At 47.0% G+C, this 12,123-nt stretch overlaps 1 protein-coding gene across 2 annotated transcripts in view; it reads left to right on the forward strand.

The window, feature by feature from the left end:
• The first annotated feature begins 9,765 nt into the window (after positions 1–9,765).
• Positions 9,766–12,123, forward strand: part of HKDC1 (hexokinase domain containing 1) — a 48,635-nt gene continuing 46,277 nt past the window's right edge. For both annotated transcript variants that reach the window (XM_070057778.2, XM_002718444.6), the window contains exon 1: positions 9,766–9,963. In XM_070057778.2, the coding sequence (XP_069913879.1) occupies positions 9,901–9,963 (63 nt within the window). In that variant the 5' untranslated portion in view covers positions 9,766–9,900. The remainder of the gene's footprint in view (positions 9,964–12,123) is intronic.

Genomic DNA, 12,123 nt, shown 5'->3' on the forward strand with positions numbered 1-12,123 from the left:
GAAGTTCACAGGGGAGACAGGAACAAGGTGACAGATAAAGCCAGCTCCATGAGGGCAGAGGTTGTCTGTCTAGTTCACTGCCCCATCTACAATGCGTGGAGCATTGTAGAAGCACAGTCAGTGTGAGGAGCACTGATGTCATTTTGGAGATAAATCTTGGAAGGAAGGGGAGAGTAAGGGAGAAGAATGACATGTGGTTGCAGTGGGCTCTTAGGGAAAAGGGGACTGTCTCTTGTCCAAAGGCCAGTCTGATGCATTTGTATCCAATAGAGATTCAGCCCTGGTTAGAAGCATAGCTAAAAGGATTTTTGAGCAGTGGAAGTTGGGTAGACTTGGTTCAGCCTTTCTCAACAATACCAGCTTTGTGATTTGGTCCTCTCTGGACTGGGTCTCCACATCTGAAGAAAATAGATGGGCCAGCACAGTGGCGCAGCAGGTTAAGCTGCACCTGTAGTGCTGGCATCGCATGTGGGCACCAGTTTGAGTCCCAGCTACCCCGCTTCCATTCTAGCTCCCTGGTGGTGTACCTGGGAAAGTAGTGGAGGAGGGCCCAAGTTCTTGGGCCCCTGTCATCCATGTAGGAGGCCTGGAGGAAGCTCCTGGGCCCTAGCTTTGGACTAGCCCAGCTCTGGCCATTGTAGCCATTAGGAGAATGAACAAGTTGATGGAAGAATCTCTGTCTCTTCTCTCTCTCTTTCAATTAAATAAGTAAATCTTTAAAAAAAAAAAAAAAAGAAATAAATGGACAATGCTTGCTGGGAGTCTTTCACTAGCTTAAATGTGATGAAATGCTATTTAGCAGAGGGTCTGGCACATAGGTAGTGAACCAAAAGGGCCCATTCTGTCCTGTGAATTAAACTCAGGTCATTCTGAGAACTGAACTGATTCCTGAAACACCTGCTGAACTGAGGCTGATTTTGGAGTAGGATTAAACTGTGGTACAGACTGGGTCATGGAACTGCCAGATGTACCAACGTGGTCAGCTCTCCCTGGCTTTTTCTTGGGTAGTTCGGAGTTAGGATGTTAACAGATGACCATCTTTGTTCTAACCTTTGCCTTCATGGACATAAAGATTGAATGGGTGGTAGTGACTGTTTCCCCCTTGCTTGTGGGCAAGCAGTAGTCAAATGCCTGGAAGAGCATATTTCTTGATATTTTGTGTTGGGGCAAATGCAGCTTCTTGAATATCCTTTCCCTTTGACTTCACCCTAGCAGACCTACAGTCATTTTTGCCTAGAAGTACCTATGAACTGAGCTGCATAATGTGTTCGGTCCTGTTGCATTTAAGCAATGAAGTATGTTATTTAGGAGGTTGTTAATTCCCTCATTTTATCTAGGTTGGGGGCCGAGGTGGTGAATCAGAGACTCTTGGAAATGGGTAAGTTAAATGTTCACAAAGCTTCAGATAAAGAGAGGTGGGGGTGGGGAATTCTGTTAAGGAAGAGCTGCTTGGGCATTTGGCTAAGGAATGTTTATACACAGTGATAAATAGTTTACCCTTTGACCTTTCCCTTTTCAGGGACAAGCAAGCACCATGGTTAAGCAGAGAGACTAAAAGGGTAACATTAAGGGAAGCAAACAGGAAACATGTAATCCGTGTGGCCCTGTATGGGTCTCAGCGACGTCCTTAACATTGGCTCTAGGAGAATGGGCTGGTCGTCTTCCGAGCAGCGAGCTGGCCAGGTCCCTTAGCTTTCCTTGTGGACTTCTGGGCCAGTTAGGTTCCAGGTGCACATTTCATAGTGTCGTATCCTCATCTTTTCTAAAACAGCTCTTTTTTCTTTTTCTTCCCTTACAGTTTTCTAACTGCCTGAAAGTTCTGCGATTACTGTGGTGGATGCAGCTGGACATCAACCTGGGTTGTGGACTGAGGCTTGGATGCTGGTCTCGGTTTCATCACTGTAGACCTGGGTAATTTAATAAGGTGTGTTAGTGTGTAGTTGGCTGGGAATAATAACCAATGACTTGTAGTACTTTGTACATGGTATCCATTGAAGAGTATAAATCTATAAAATGGAACCAGGTCTTTTGAAAATGACTTACATGTATCACAAATATACAGAACTATTGTCACACATTATCAAAATCTCTTATGGCTCAGACCTGGGAGTCTATAAAGATGGTGCCATTGTTTTATGTGTGTCCTGCTCCAAACCTGTTAGGAGATAATGAAATGTGTGGTTTGCTAAGAGGTAAGCAAATGAGTCATGCTAAGATTTCCCTCCTTTTTCAAAGCTTTAAAATACATAGACCTGCAGTAAGCATTTAACCTAGTAATTAAGATACCTGAATCCTTTGGTGGGCATTGTGGCACAGCAAGTTAAGCCAAAGCTTGGGACCTCTCCATTCTTATTAGAGTGCATGGAATTAAGTCCCACCTTCGCTATGAATCCAACTTCCTGATAATGTGCCTGGGAGGTAGCAGATGATGGCTCAAGTGCTTGGGTTCCTGCCACCCATGTTCTTGGCTCCTGGCTTTGGCCTGGCCTGCCCTAGCCCTGGGTTCTGCAGGCTTTTAGGAGTGAACCAATGGATGGAAGATCTCAGTCTGTCTCTGTCTCTCTCTCACTCTGCCTTTCAAAAACAAAAAACAAAAAAACAAAAAAACAACTTGCATCCCACATTGGAGTACCTGGGTTCATTTCCTGCCTGCGGCTTCTGATTACAGCTTCCTGCCAATGCAGACCCTGAAAAGCAGTAGTGATGAGGCTCAAGTAATTGGACTCCTACCACCCACATGGGAGACCCAGATGGGATTTGGTTCCTGGCTCTGATGTTGCCCAGCACTGGCTGTTAAAGGCATTTAGGGAATGAACTAGTAGATGGGAGTGTAGTATCTGTCTCTCTTTCTGACCTGCAAAAAAGATAAAGAATAAATATACACATACCCTAGCTGTTACAGGCATTTAGGGAATAAACCAGCCCCTGGGTGGGAGCATGTGTGTACTTGCTCTCTTTCTGTGACCCTCCAAAAAGAGAGGGAAAGAATATGTACTTATACACCTCAAACAGAGAAGATGATGTTTATGTTTCTGAATTATCACTATGCTCTAAGTGCCTATCATTTAAGACAGTGGAGTAGGGCTGGTGTTGTGGTGAAGTGGGTTAAACCGCCACCTGCAACACTTGCATCTCATATGGGCGCCAATCTGAGTCCCTGCTGTTCGACTTCCAGTCCAGCTCTCTGCTCATGCAACTGGAAAAGCAGCAGAAGATGGTCCAAGTCCCTGGGCCCCTACTACCCAAGTGGGAGACCTGGAAGAAGTTCCTGGCTCCTGGCCCAGCTCCAGTCATTGAAGCCATTTGGAGAGTGAACCAACAGATGGAAGAGCTCTGTCTCTCCCTCCTCTCTATAACTCTGCCTTTCAAATGAATGAATCTTAAAAAAAAAAAAAAAAAAAAATGGATCAGTTGCATACAGAAAACCATAATCTTTATGGACAAAACAATGGTAAGGAAAAAAAGCTTTTGAGATGGGTTCAGGCTTTAAAGAAAGTCTACAGATTACTTGGATTTTCTCAGGTTTCTGATGTCCTTTATCTGCTCTGGGTTGCTGTCCAGGACACCACGTCACATGTAGTTGTCTTATCTCCTCAGGCTCCTTTTGATTGTGAGTTTCCCAGGTTCCATGTTTTTGGTGACCTTGAGAGCTTTGACGAGTGCTAGTCATATATTCTGTAGACTGCCTCAATTGGGACTTGTCAAATGTTTTCCCTATGATTAGATGAGGTGTTTGGTTTTTTTTGTTTTTTTGGTTTTTTTTTTTTAGATTTATTTATTTGAAAAGCAGGGTGATAGAGACAAAGAATAAGATCTTCAGTCTGCTCATTCAGTCCCCAAATGCCCACAGAAGCCAGGGCTGGGCCAGGCTGAAGCCAGAAGCCAAGAACTCCATCCAGGTCACCCATGTGGGTGGCAGGGACCCAAGAAGATTTGAGCCATCATGCACTGCCTTCCCAGGCCCATTAGCCGGAAGCTGGATTGGAAGGGGAGAAGGTGGGGCTCCAACTGCCATGCATGTGGGATTGGGGGATCCCAAGTGGTGGCCTAACCTGCTGCATCACAACACCCAGCCCTTTTGGGGAGGAAGAACACAGAGGGAAAGTGCCATTCTGTCATACTATGTCAAGAGTGTGTACTGTCAGCGTGACTTAACACTGCCGGTGCTGACCTTGATCTGCCTTGGAGTGGTTTATCCGGTTTCTCCACTGTGGACTCTTTGGAAGGAAGCCACAGTGTGCGTCACGTTCTGCCTCTGTGAGCATGGAGAATCTGTGTGAATGATTAGAGGTTCTGCATGGGAGATTTGTCTCGCCTGCCTTTACATGTTTATTGAGTTATTTGTATCTATCTGTGTAGGTAATGGGAAATGTACTTTATACTTTGGATTGTGTTCCAGTAATCTTTATCTCTTGCTCGAATTGTTCTGGCTTCGGTTATTGAGAACTTTTCACTTGGTTCCTGTGTCCCTTCGACATGTTCCTGTCATTTTGATATTTTGGTTTTTGATCATTTCCTTGCTTTCATAGAGGTAAAAGAAGAGCTACCCTTCACCCTCTGAAGATTTGTTGGCATTAACTGACTGTAGATAGATTAATAGGAGAAATGGTAAACAAATTTAACCTAATGTGCTTGGCTGGATAGCAATCACAGTTGTGTGGTTATCCAGTAACCTGGTGAGGTCCAAATGCTTATGAATTCTTCAGAGGGAGAGGGAAATGGGGAATGTGTCCATTTTGAGGGGCAGTAAATGATTGTAGTGAGTGCCTGGGCCCAGTGCTTAGACCATAGTCTATAGATGATTCTATGGAATTGAGTGGGCCTAGGAAACAGGCAATCACTTGTGACAGAATCTGTCTGGGGGTGGTTATATCCTTTAATCTTATGCAGATACGAGTTTGTTTCCTGAAGCTCAGGGACAAGACCAAAGGTGGTGGTTTTCTTTGGTGGTCCATCCTTTAGGCAGATGCGAGGATGTCAGAACAAGTATCTTCCTCCATCTGCTGCTATCTGAGGGCCTTTTATTTAAAATCATCAGCAAACCAGGGCACCATATTTTGGTGGAATTCACTTTCTGGCACTATAAAGGTGCTCTGGAGTTATTTTGTATGAATTTAGTTCCTTCAAAAACTTTTTTCCCAGAATGATACTAGAAACCAAGTTCTGAGCACTGAGTATGCTTGTTGCCGCTGAGCATCCTGCTTCTAGTGCCTCCCAGCAGACACAGCAAGGAGATACGTATGTGTATACCAGCCTGTGGGCATTCTCATGTCTGAGAATGCTTGTGCAAGCATAGGTATGTGTCCTTCTATTTATTAAGCTAGACATGAGTTTCTACTGCTGTCTACAAGTCTGATCTAGTGACGTGGGTCATGCTGGCCTTCTCTCTTGTCTGAAACCAACAATGAGAAATCTTGTATCCATCATCCCATTTACTTAATTGTTCAATTCTAGTATGCATTGTTAAATTGTTAAGCCATGCATTTGGGATAAAACTTTATCATCTTTATCATCCAGAGTACAGTACCACATAGAGTTACTTCCTTTTTGCTGTCATTCTCACCAATTCCCCTCCTTTCCAAAATTACTTAGATCTGCAACTTTTTGCTCTGTCCCCTTCAGTGAGACTATCTTAGCCATTTATGATATGGTCAGATTCTTTGGTCACAGTCTACATTGCATACCCAACTATACATGTGATTTGTTTTAAAATTCACAGGCATTGAAGTTCAGTCTCTGTGCGATGCAGTTCTGTGGGCTTTAGCAAGTGTGTCACGTAGGTGCCATTTCAGTCTTTTTTTTTATTATTTTTTTTTATTTTTATTTTTTTGACAGGCAGAGTGGACAGTGAGAGAGAGAGAGACAAAGGTCTTCCTTTTGCCGTTGGTTCACCCTCCAATGGCCGCCGCGGCCGGTGTGCTGCGGCCGGTGCACCACGCTGATCCGATGGCAGGAGCCAGGAGCCAGGTGCTTTTCCTGGTCTCCCATGGGGTGCAGGGCCCAAGCACCTGGGCCATCCTCCACTGCACTCCCGGGCCACAGCAGAGAGCTGGCCTGGAAGAGGGGCAACCGGGACAGAATCCGGCGCCCCGACCGGGACTAGAACCCGGTGTGCCGGCGTCGCTAGGCGGAGGATTAGCCTAGTGAGCCGCTGCGCCGGCCGCCATTTCAGTCTTGTACAGAACAGTTGCACTGCCTTGAAAATGCCCCATGCTTCACGTTTCTGTCTCCAGATCCCTGGCAGCCATCGGTCTCTTAACTGTCTCTGTTGTTTTGCTTTTTCCCCATCTGTAGGGATGGCCACACACCTTTCCTTGTTGATCTCATTAATTTTTCATTCTCATCATGACCACTGAGGTAGCCATGAACTCTTTACACATGTGAAATTGAACCTGTGTCTTCTGTGAAGGCAGAGCTGGAGTGGGAACCCATGGCCTGTGCACCTTTCACTGTGCTGCCTGGGGCGTTGGTCCACTTCTCCAGCTTAGATCCTGTTTCCTCTGTGCTTTGCCTCCTGTTCATGAGAGCCTGTGTTGCACATGGTTGAGCATGGACTCCGGAGTCAGACCACCTGCATTCAGATCACTGTCTGCCATGTATCAGCCAGGCCCGGGACCTGTATACCTCCATCTGTAAGATGGGGAGAATGAGAGTTATTGGGGGAATTAATATTAGAGGTCACCTAGTAAACATATAAATGTTTGCCCAAAATAGGCAATTTTAAAAAATTTATTCATTTTTTAAAATTTATTTGAGAGGGGCCAGTATTGTGGTGCAGTGGGTTAATCTGCCACCTTTGACATTGGCATTTCATATGAATGCTCATTTGAGTCCCAGTTGCTCCATTTCCCAATCCAGATCCCTGCTGATGCACCTGGGAAAGCAGCACAAGATGGCTTAGGTCCGTGCCACCCACATGGGAGACCTGGATGGAATTCCAGGCTCCTGGCTTCAGCCTGGGCCAGCCTTGGCCATTGTGGCCATTTGGGAAGTAAACCAGCAGATGGAAGTCTCTTTCTGTCTCCCTATATCTCTGAGCTCTGCCTTTCAAACAAATAATTAAATAAATTAAAAAAAAAAATAAATTTATCTGAGAGAGAGAGAGTGAGAACTCTCCCGCTGGTTCGCTGCTGAAATGCCCCAGATGGCCAGGGCTGGGTCAGACCAAAGCCAGGACCTAGGAACTCATTCCAAGTCTCCCATGTAGGTGGCATAATCACAATTACTTGGCACAGTCCCATGACAGCTGCCTCCTAGTGTCTGCACTAGCGGGACATTGGAGCAAAGAGCCGGTATTGAACCCAAGCACTCCAGTGTGGAACGCAGGCATCCTAACTGGCACCTTAACCACAGATGCTTAGCCCGGCTCACTCCAGCAGGCGAATATTGTTGGACTACTACTTCTATGCTCAGTACTTTTTAAGGAAAGCAAATGTTTAAGATCTTTGACCATGTTGGTTAAGGTGGCGTTCTGTGGAAACAGATGTGTACAGAGTTTCATTTCTTATGTGGAAGATCTGGGCCAAATGGGCAGTACACTTGAGCTGTCACTTGTCAGTGTCAGCCCTCCAATGGGTATTTGTAAGCAAAATCCCAGTGCTAATTATGGCTGACACCCAGAGATTCTTGAATAGGCACACAGAACTTCCAGTAAAGTGAAGAATTCCAAGAGTTGGATTGTAGTAATCAGAAAAGGAATGGTAAAATAATATAGTTATTTTTGTCATGAGTGCAGTGCTGGAACTGAGCTGGGTGACTCCAGATGCACATGATCTTTATAATCAGTAAACTCTGGGTTTAGTCAGCGAGACTCAGACCTGGAATGAAGATGCTAATGTACTGAGATTAAAAATGGAGTGATGTCACAGGTAAAAACCCTCTGATGTCGTTTTCCTGTGTAAGTGTCCAAAGGCTATGCCTGTCTGACTCACACAAGCCACCATGTCATTGCAGAGCGCTCTGGTAATGGCTTTGTGTTCTTTTGTCCACTGGCCATTGTAACCACTTAGTCCTGTGTTGAGTAAGTCAGTGCCAGTTGATGCCAAGCAGCACTGCAGTGGTCGCGTGCATGTTACATGGGGGAATTAAGACAAGGAACATTACCTCAGGTGGGTCAGGACCTGCCCTGGAACACTGTCCTCAGCCAGAGCAAGGGAGGGCGTAGCAGGCCTGTTTCAGAACACCTCCAATTATAGCTGGTTTGGGGACCTGAAGGGTAACTTTTGTTTGCTTGTGTAATGAGGGAAAGGAGCTAAAGTTAAAGTCATTGTCTGAGGGGCAGCAGAGTTGAAAATGTTGGGTTGGGGTTTCTCAGTATGGGAGATGGGTTTGTGTCTGAGTAAAGTATCGGGAGTGATTTTCACCAAGTAGCCCCTGCACTGCAGGCTAAGCTGGGCTCTAATGGCGCATGCCCATCAGGGCTGGGCAGGCAGCACGGCCTGGGGAGTCAGTGGCTTCTGTGGGGCAGCTTGGGAAGGACCCTTTCCAGGCAGCCATCCCATAATTGTTTTGATTGATGGGATTGTGCAGTAGAAAGGCAGAGGAGTGGGGGATGCTAAGGTGACCAGAATTTTTTTCTAGGAGTCTCTTGTCTTGGAAAGACATGCAGGTGACATGTAGGAGCAAGAAACCCCAGACTTCTGTTAACATCTGGAGAGTTGCTCGTTTCAGGGAACATTTGATTTGTATTTGGGTTTCCTCAGTTGTGTTTTTCCTTCACTGGACATACCCTACTGAAGCGATTGTCTCTTTATTTAGCTTTCTAGGTAGTTGGTTGAAATTCTTAACAATAACCCAAACAGGTATTGTGTGGAGAAAGAATAATTCGAGAGCCAATGTTATGTGCTGGGTAAGAGCTGGGCCTTGGATTCAAGGTCCAGGATTGATTCCTGGCCGTGCCGTTTACAAGCTTTGTGATTTTGAGTAGGACACTACTTAACCTTTCTGGCCTCGGTTTTCTCATCTATAAAATGGGAGTTGTAGCTGTCCTGTCTGTGTTAGCTGCTATTAGCACTGTTGTTCCTGAATCTGTTGGCCACCCAGTGACTGTGGTTGCAAGGTTGATTGTCCCTGCCACTGACCCTTTGTGGGCCCTCATATCAAGTTTGAGCAGTGAGGTGAGTGAGTGAACCAAACGTCTCGGCGGCAGGAGAGGTTTCCCACCTGTAACTTAAAACTTTCCTCTCTAGCAGCAGCTTCCCAGTGAATCCTGGGGACCTCACTTCCTTCTTTCTCATGCATATTTTCCTTCTCGGAGTCACTACCTGGGAAATAAAGGTCTTCTGTCTTAACGTTGTGAGTAGATAAACCTTTATTGATGGTTTCCCATTAACTAGAGTCTGTTAGCTGAGAGTCCTGATCTGCCACAAACAGGGCAATGTGTGGGCTTCACGATGAAGACAGACCTGCGGGGAAGCAGAGACTCAAAACTGTGTCTCTGGCTTGAGGAGAAAAAGGATTAACGAGAAAACCCTGGGACTGGAAATTTGCAGAGCAGCTCAGCCGGTTGAAAGTTGGCTTTGTTCAGTGCCCAACTTCTCAGATTTTCCTCGGCTGAGTGGGCTTGGTGGAGCACTGGCTTGAGAGTTGCTTAGCAACGAGAGCGTGTGGCCCCCGGTTCTCAAATAGGCCAGCAATCGGTCAGTCCCGTGCCTCCCCCTCCAGCAGCCCTCTGCTACTACCACAGCCTCTATTAACAATCAAGTGTGCGCGGGGGAGGGGCCAGAGCGAGGGGCGAGGTTTAATCATTGAACCAAGCAGGCTGTAAGTATTTAGTCTGCAGCACCCAGCTCCCCAGGAAGTCTGCCAGGCCGGGCTGTGAGTGTGCGGTTCACGGGGACCTGGGAGTAAGCTCTGCTGGGAAATCTCTGCCTGTCTTGGGAGAAGCCATCGTTGGGGAAGATGTTTGCGGTGCATTTGATGGCGTTTTACTTCACCAAGCTGAAGGAGGACCAGATCAAGAAGGTAAGGACTTGGCGCCGGAAGATGCCTGGGCCACTCCTTGCTGGCAGACTGACTCACTTCTGCCTGCAGCAGGAAGGATTTCAGAGAGTTTACTAGAAAAGGTCCTGGGAGCCCTTCGTTAAAAAAAAAAACCTCACAGAAGGGAAAGTGGAAATACCCGCCCCCGCCCCGCGGATGACTCCTGATCCCTGAGTTGCACTGGGAACTTCCTGCCGTGTATGGGATGCAGAAGGTGATGAGGGGAAAGTGTTTGGAGAACCTGAAGAGGCTTGTGTTTGATATAAGGGGAAGGTCCATATGAGAGAAGAGAGTCCTTTTTTATTTCTTTGTTTATAAAATTTTATTTTATTTGGAAGGCAGAGAAACATAGAGAAACAGACACAGGAAGGTCTCATCTGCGGGTCCACTCGGCAAATGCTCACAAAAGCCAGGGCTGTGCCGGACCAAAGCTAGGAGCCAGGAACTCCATCCAGGTCTCCCGAGTACTTGAACCATCAGACCTGCTGCCTCTCACGGTACATGTTAGCAGGGAGCTGGAATCAGAAAGAGCTGAGACTCGAACCCAGACACTTGCATACGGGATGGGAACATCCCAAAGGGCATCTTACTGCTGTGCCAAACACCTTCCCCAGGAGGGTCATTTTTAGAGACATTTTAAGAACTTTTGAAGCAGACCTGATTATATATTTGCATAAGCATGGACACCAAGATTGGTGTGAGTTTTAATGTACAATAATTGAGCTATTTATTGGCATGTGCTGTTTGCCAAGGGCATGCTGTCAAAGGTGTGCACAATTTGTCATTTTACCTGACGAACTTGTCTACAGAATTCCCTCCAGGGTGAGCTGGCTAGAGGTAGCTAAGGTTCAGTTAGATTCTCTTGAGGCAGTGCCAATGAGCTCAGCCTGCCTGTCTGGCCATGTGTAGCGTCTCTCAGGTTACAGATCACCGAAGTCCTCCTGGCAGGTAGATGGAGCAAAGGTCACCCAGGTGTTTAAGGTGGGACAAGGATTAGACCTGGGCTGGATGACTCCTCCTCCAGCATTCTTCCCATTGTGCCACGATGCCTTCCTGCTTTCTCCATGAGAGAGAGGAGGAAGCCTGGCTCCTCACAGCCCTCCTGGGCTGGGTGGGATAAACTCCCAGTAAATTCTAGGCATTACAGTTGGGGCTAGAGGTTACAGTGAATTTACAAATATTATTAACAGGGCGGACATTGTGGTGCAGTGGGTTAAGCAGCAGACTGAGACAGACACATCCCATATCAGTGCTGGTTCAAGCCCCAGCGTCTCAGCTTCTGACCCAGCTTTCAGCTGATGCACCTGGGAAGGCAGAAGATGGTGGCCAAGAACTTGAGTCCTTGCCACCCATGTGAGAGACTCAGATAGAGTTCTGGCTCCTGGCTTCAGCTTGGCTCAAGCCCAGGCTGTTGGGGCCATGTGGGGAATTGAACCAGCAGATGGCAGATTCACCTCCATCCATCTCTTTCTCTCTTCCTGTCTCTCTGCTTTTCAGATACATGAATATAAATCCTAAAAAACAACAACAACAAAAACCCGCTATAAACCAATCAGATTTAACCTCTCTGAGTTTTTGCTTACCAGTAAATTTAAGTAGGGAAGTGAGGAATGTTCCAAAGCCCTCCGTGAGCATTTGGCTTGCTGTTACTCCCTGCTCAGGAAAGAAGCGGCTCTCTTGCCCCCAGGAAGCGGTCTCTGGAGCCCTGAGACCTTGGGCCTGCTGTGGCAGTGAGCCTTTTGTTCTGCCCGAGGATGAAGTGGGATATGTTTGCTCACCAACCCAGGTGCAGGCTCAGGGGGCCCCTGCACTGATGTATTGCAGCCTTTGTCCATGCCTGGACTTGACCTTCCCTATCCTGCAGGAAGCAAGAAGGCCAGGAGCACTTTGTGGCTGCCCTAAGCAAGTGACCTGGGGTGATGTGGGGTAGTGGTGGCCGGGCTGAGTTGGGCTGCGCAGGACACGCCTCCACGTGGTGGTGACACACCTGGTCAGAAGGCACTGCGTGTTCTCCCTGTGGTCAGCTAGCCAGGTCTGTCTCTGTTGCCTTGCTTCCTGTTTCAGAACTGTCCAGATCCTGGGCCATGCTTGCCTGGGAGGGCTCCTGTTTTGACCCTGGAACAATTTTTTTAAAGTCTCTCC

This window comes from Oryctolagus cuniculus, chromosome 15, assembly GCF_051225735.1.
Source record: "Oryctolagus cuniculus isolate XC-2025 breed Fujian yellow rabbit chromosome 15, ASM5122573v1, whole genome shotgun sequence".
NCBI lineage: Eukaryota > Metazoa > Chordata > Mammalia > Lagomorpha > Leporidae > Oryctolagus > Oryctolagus cuniculus.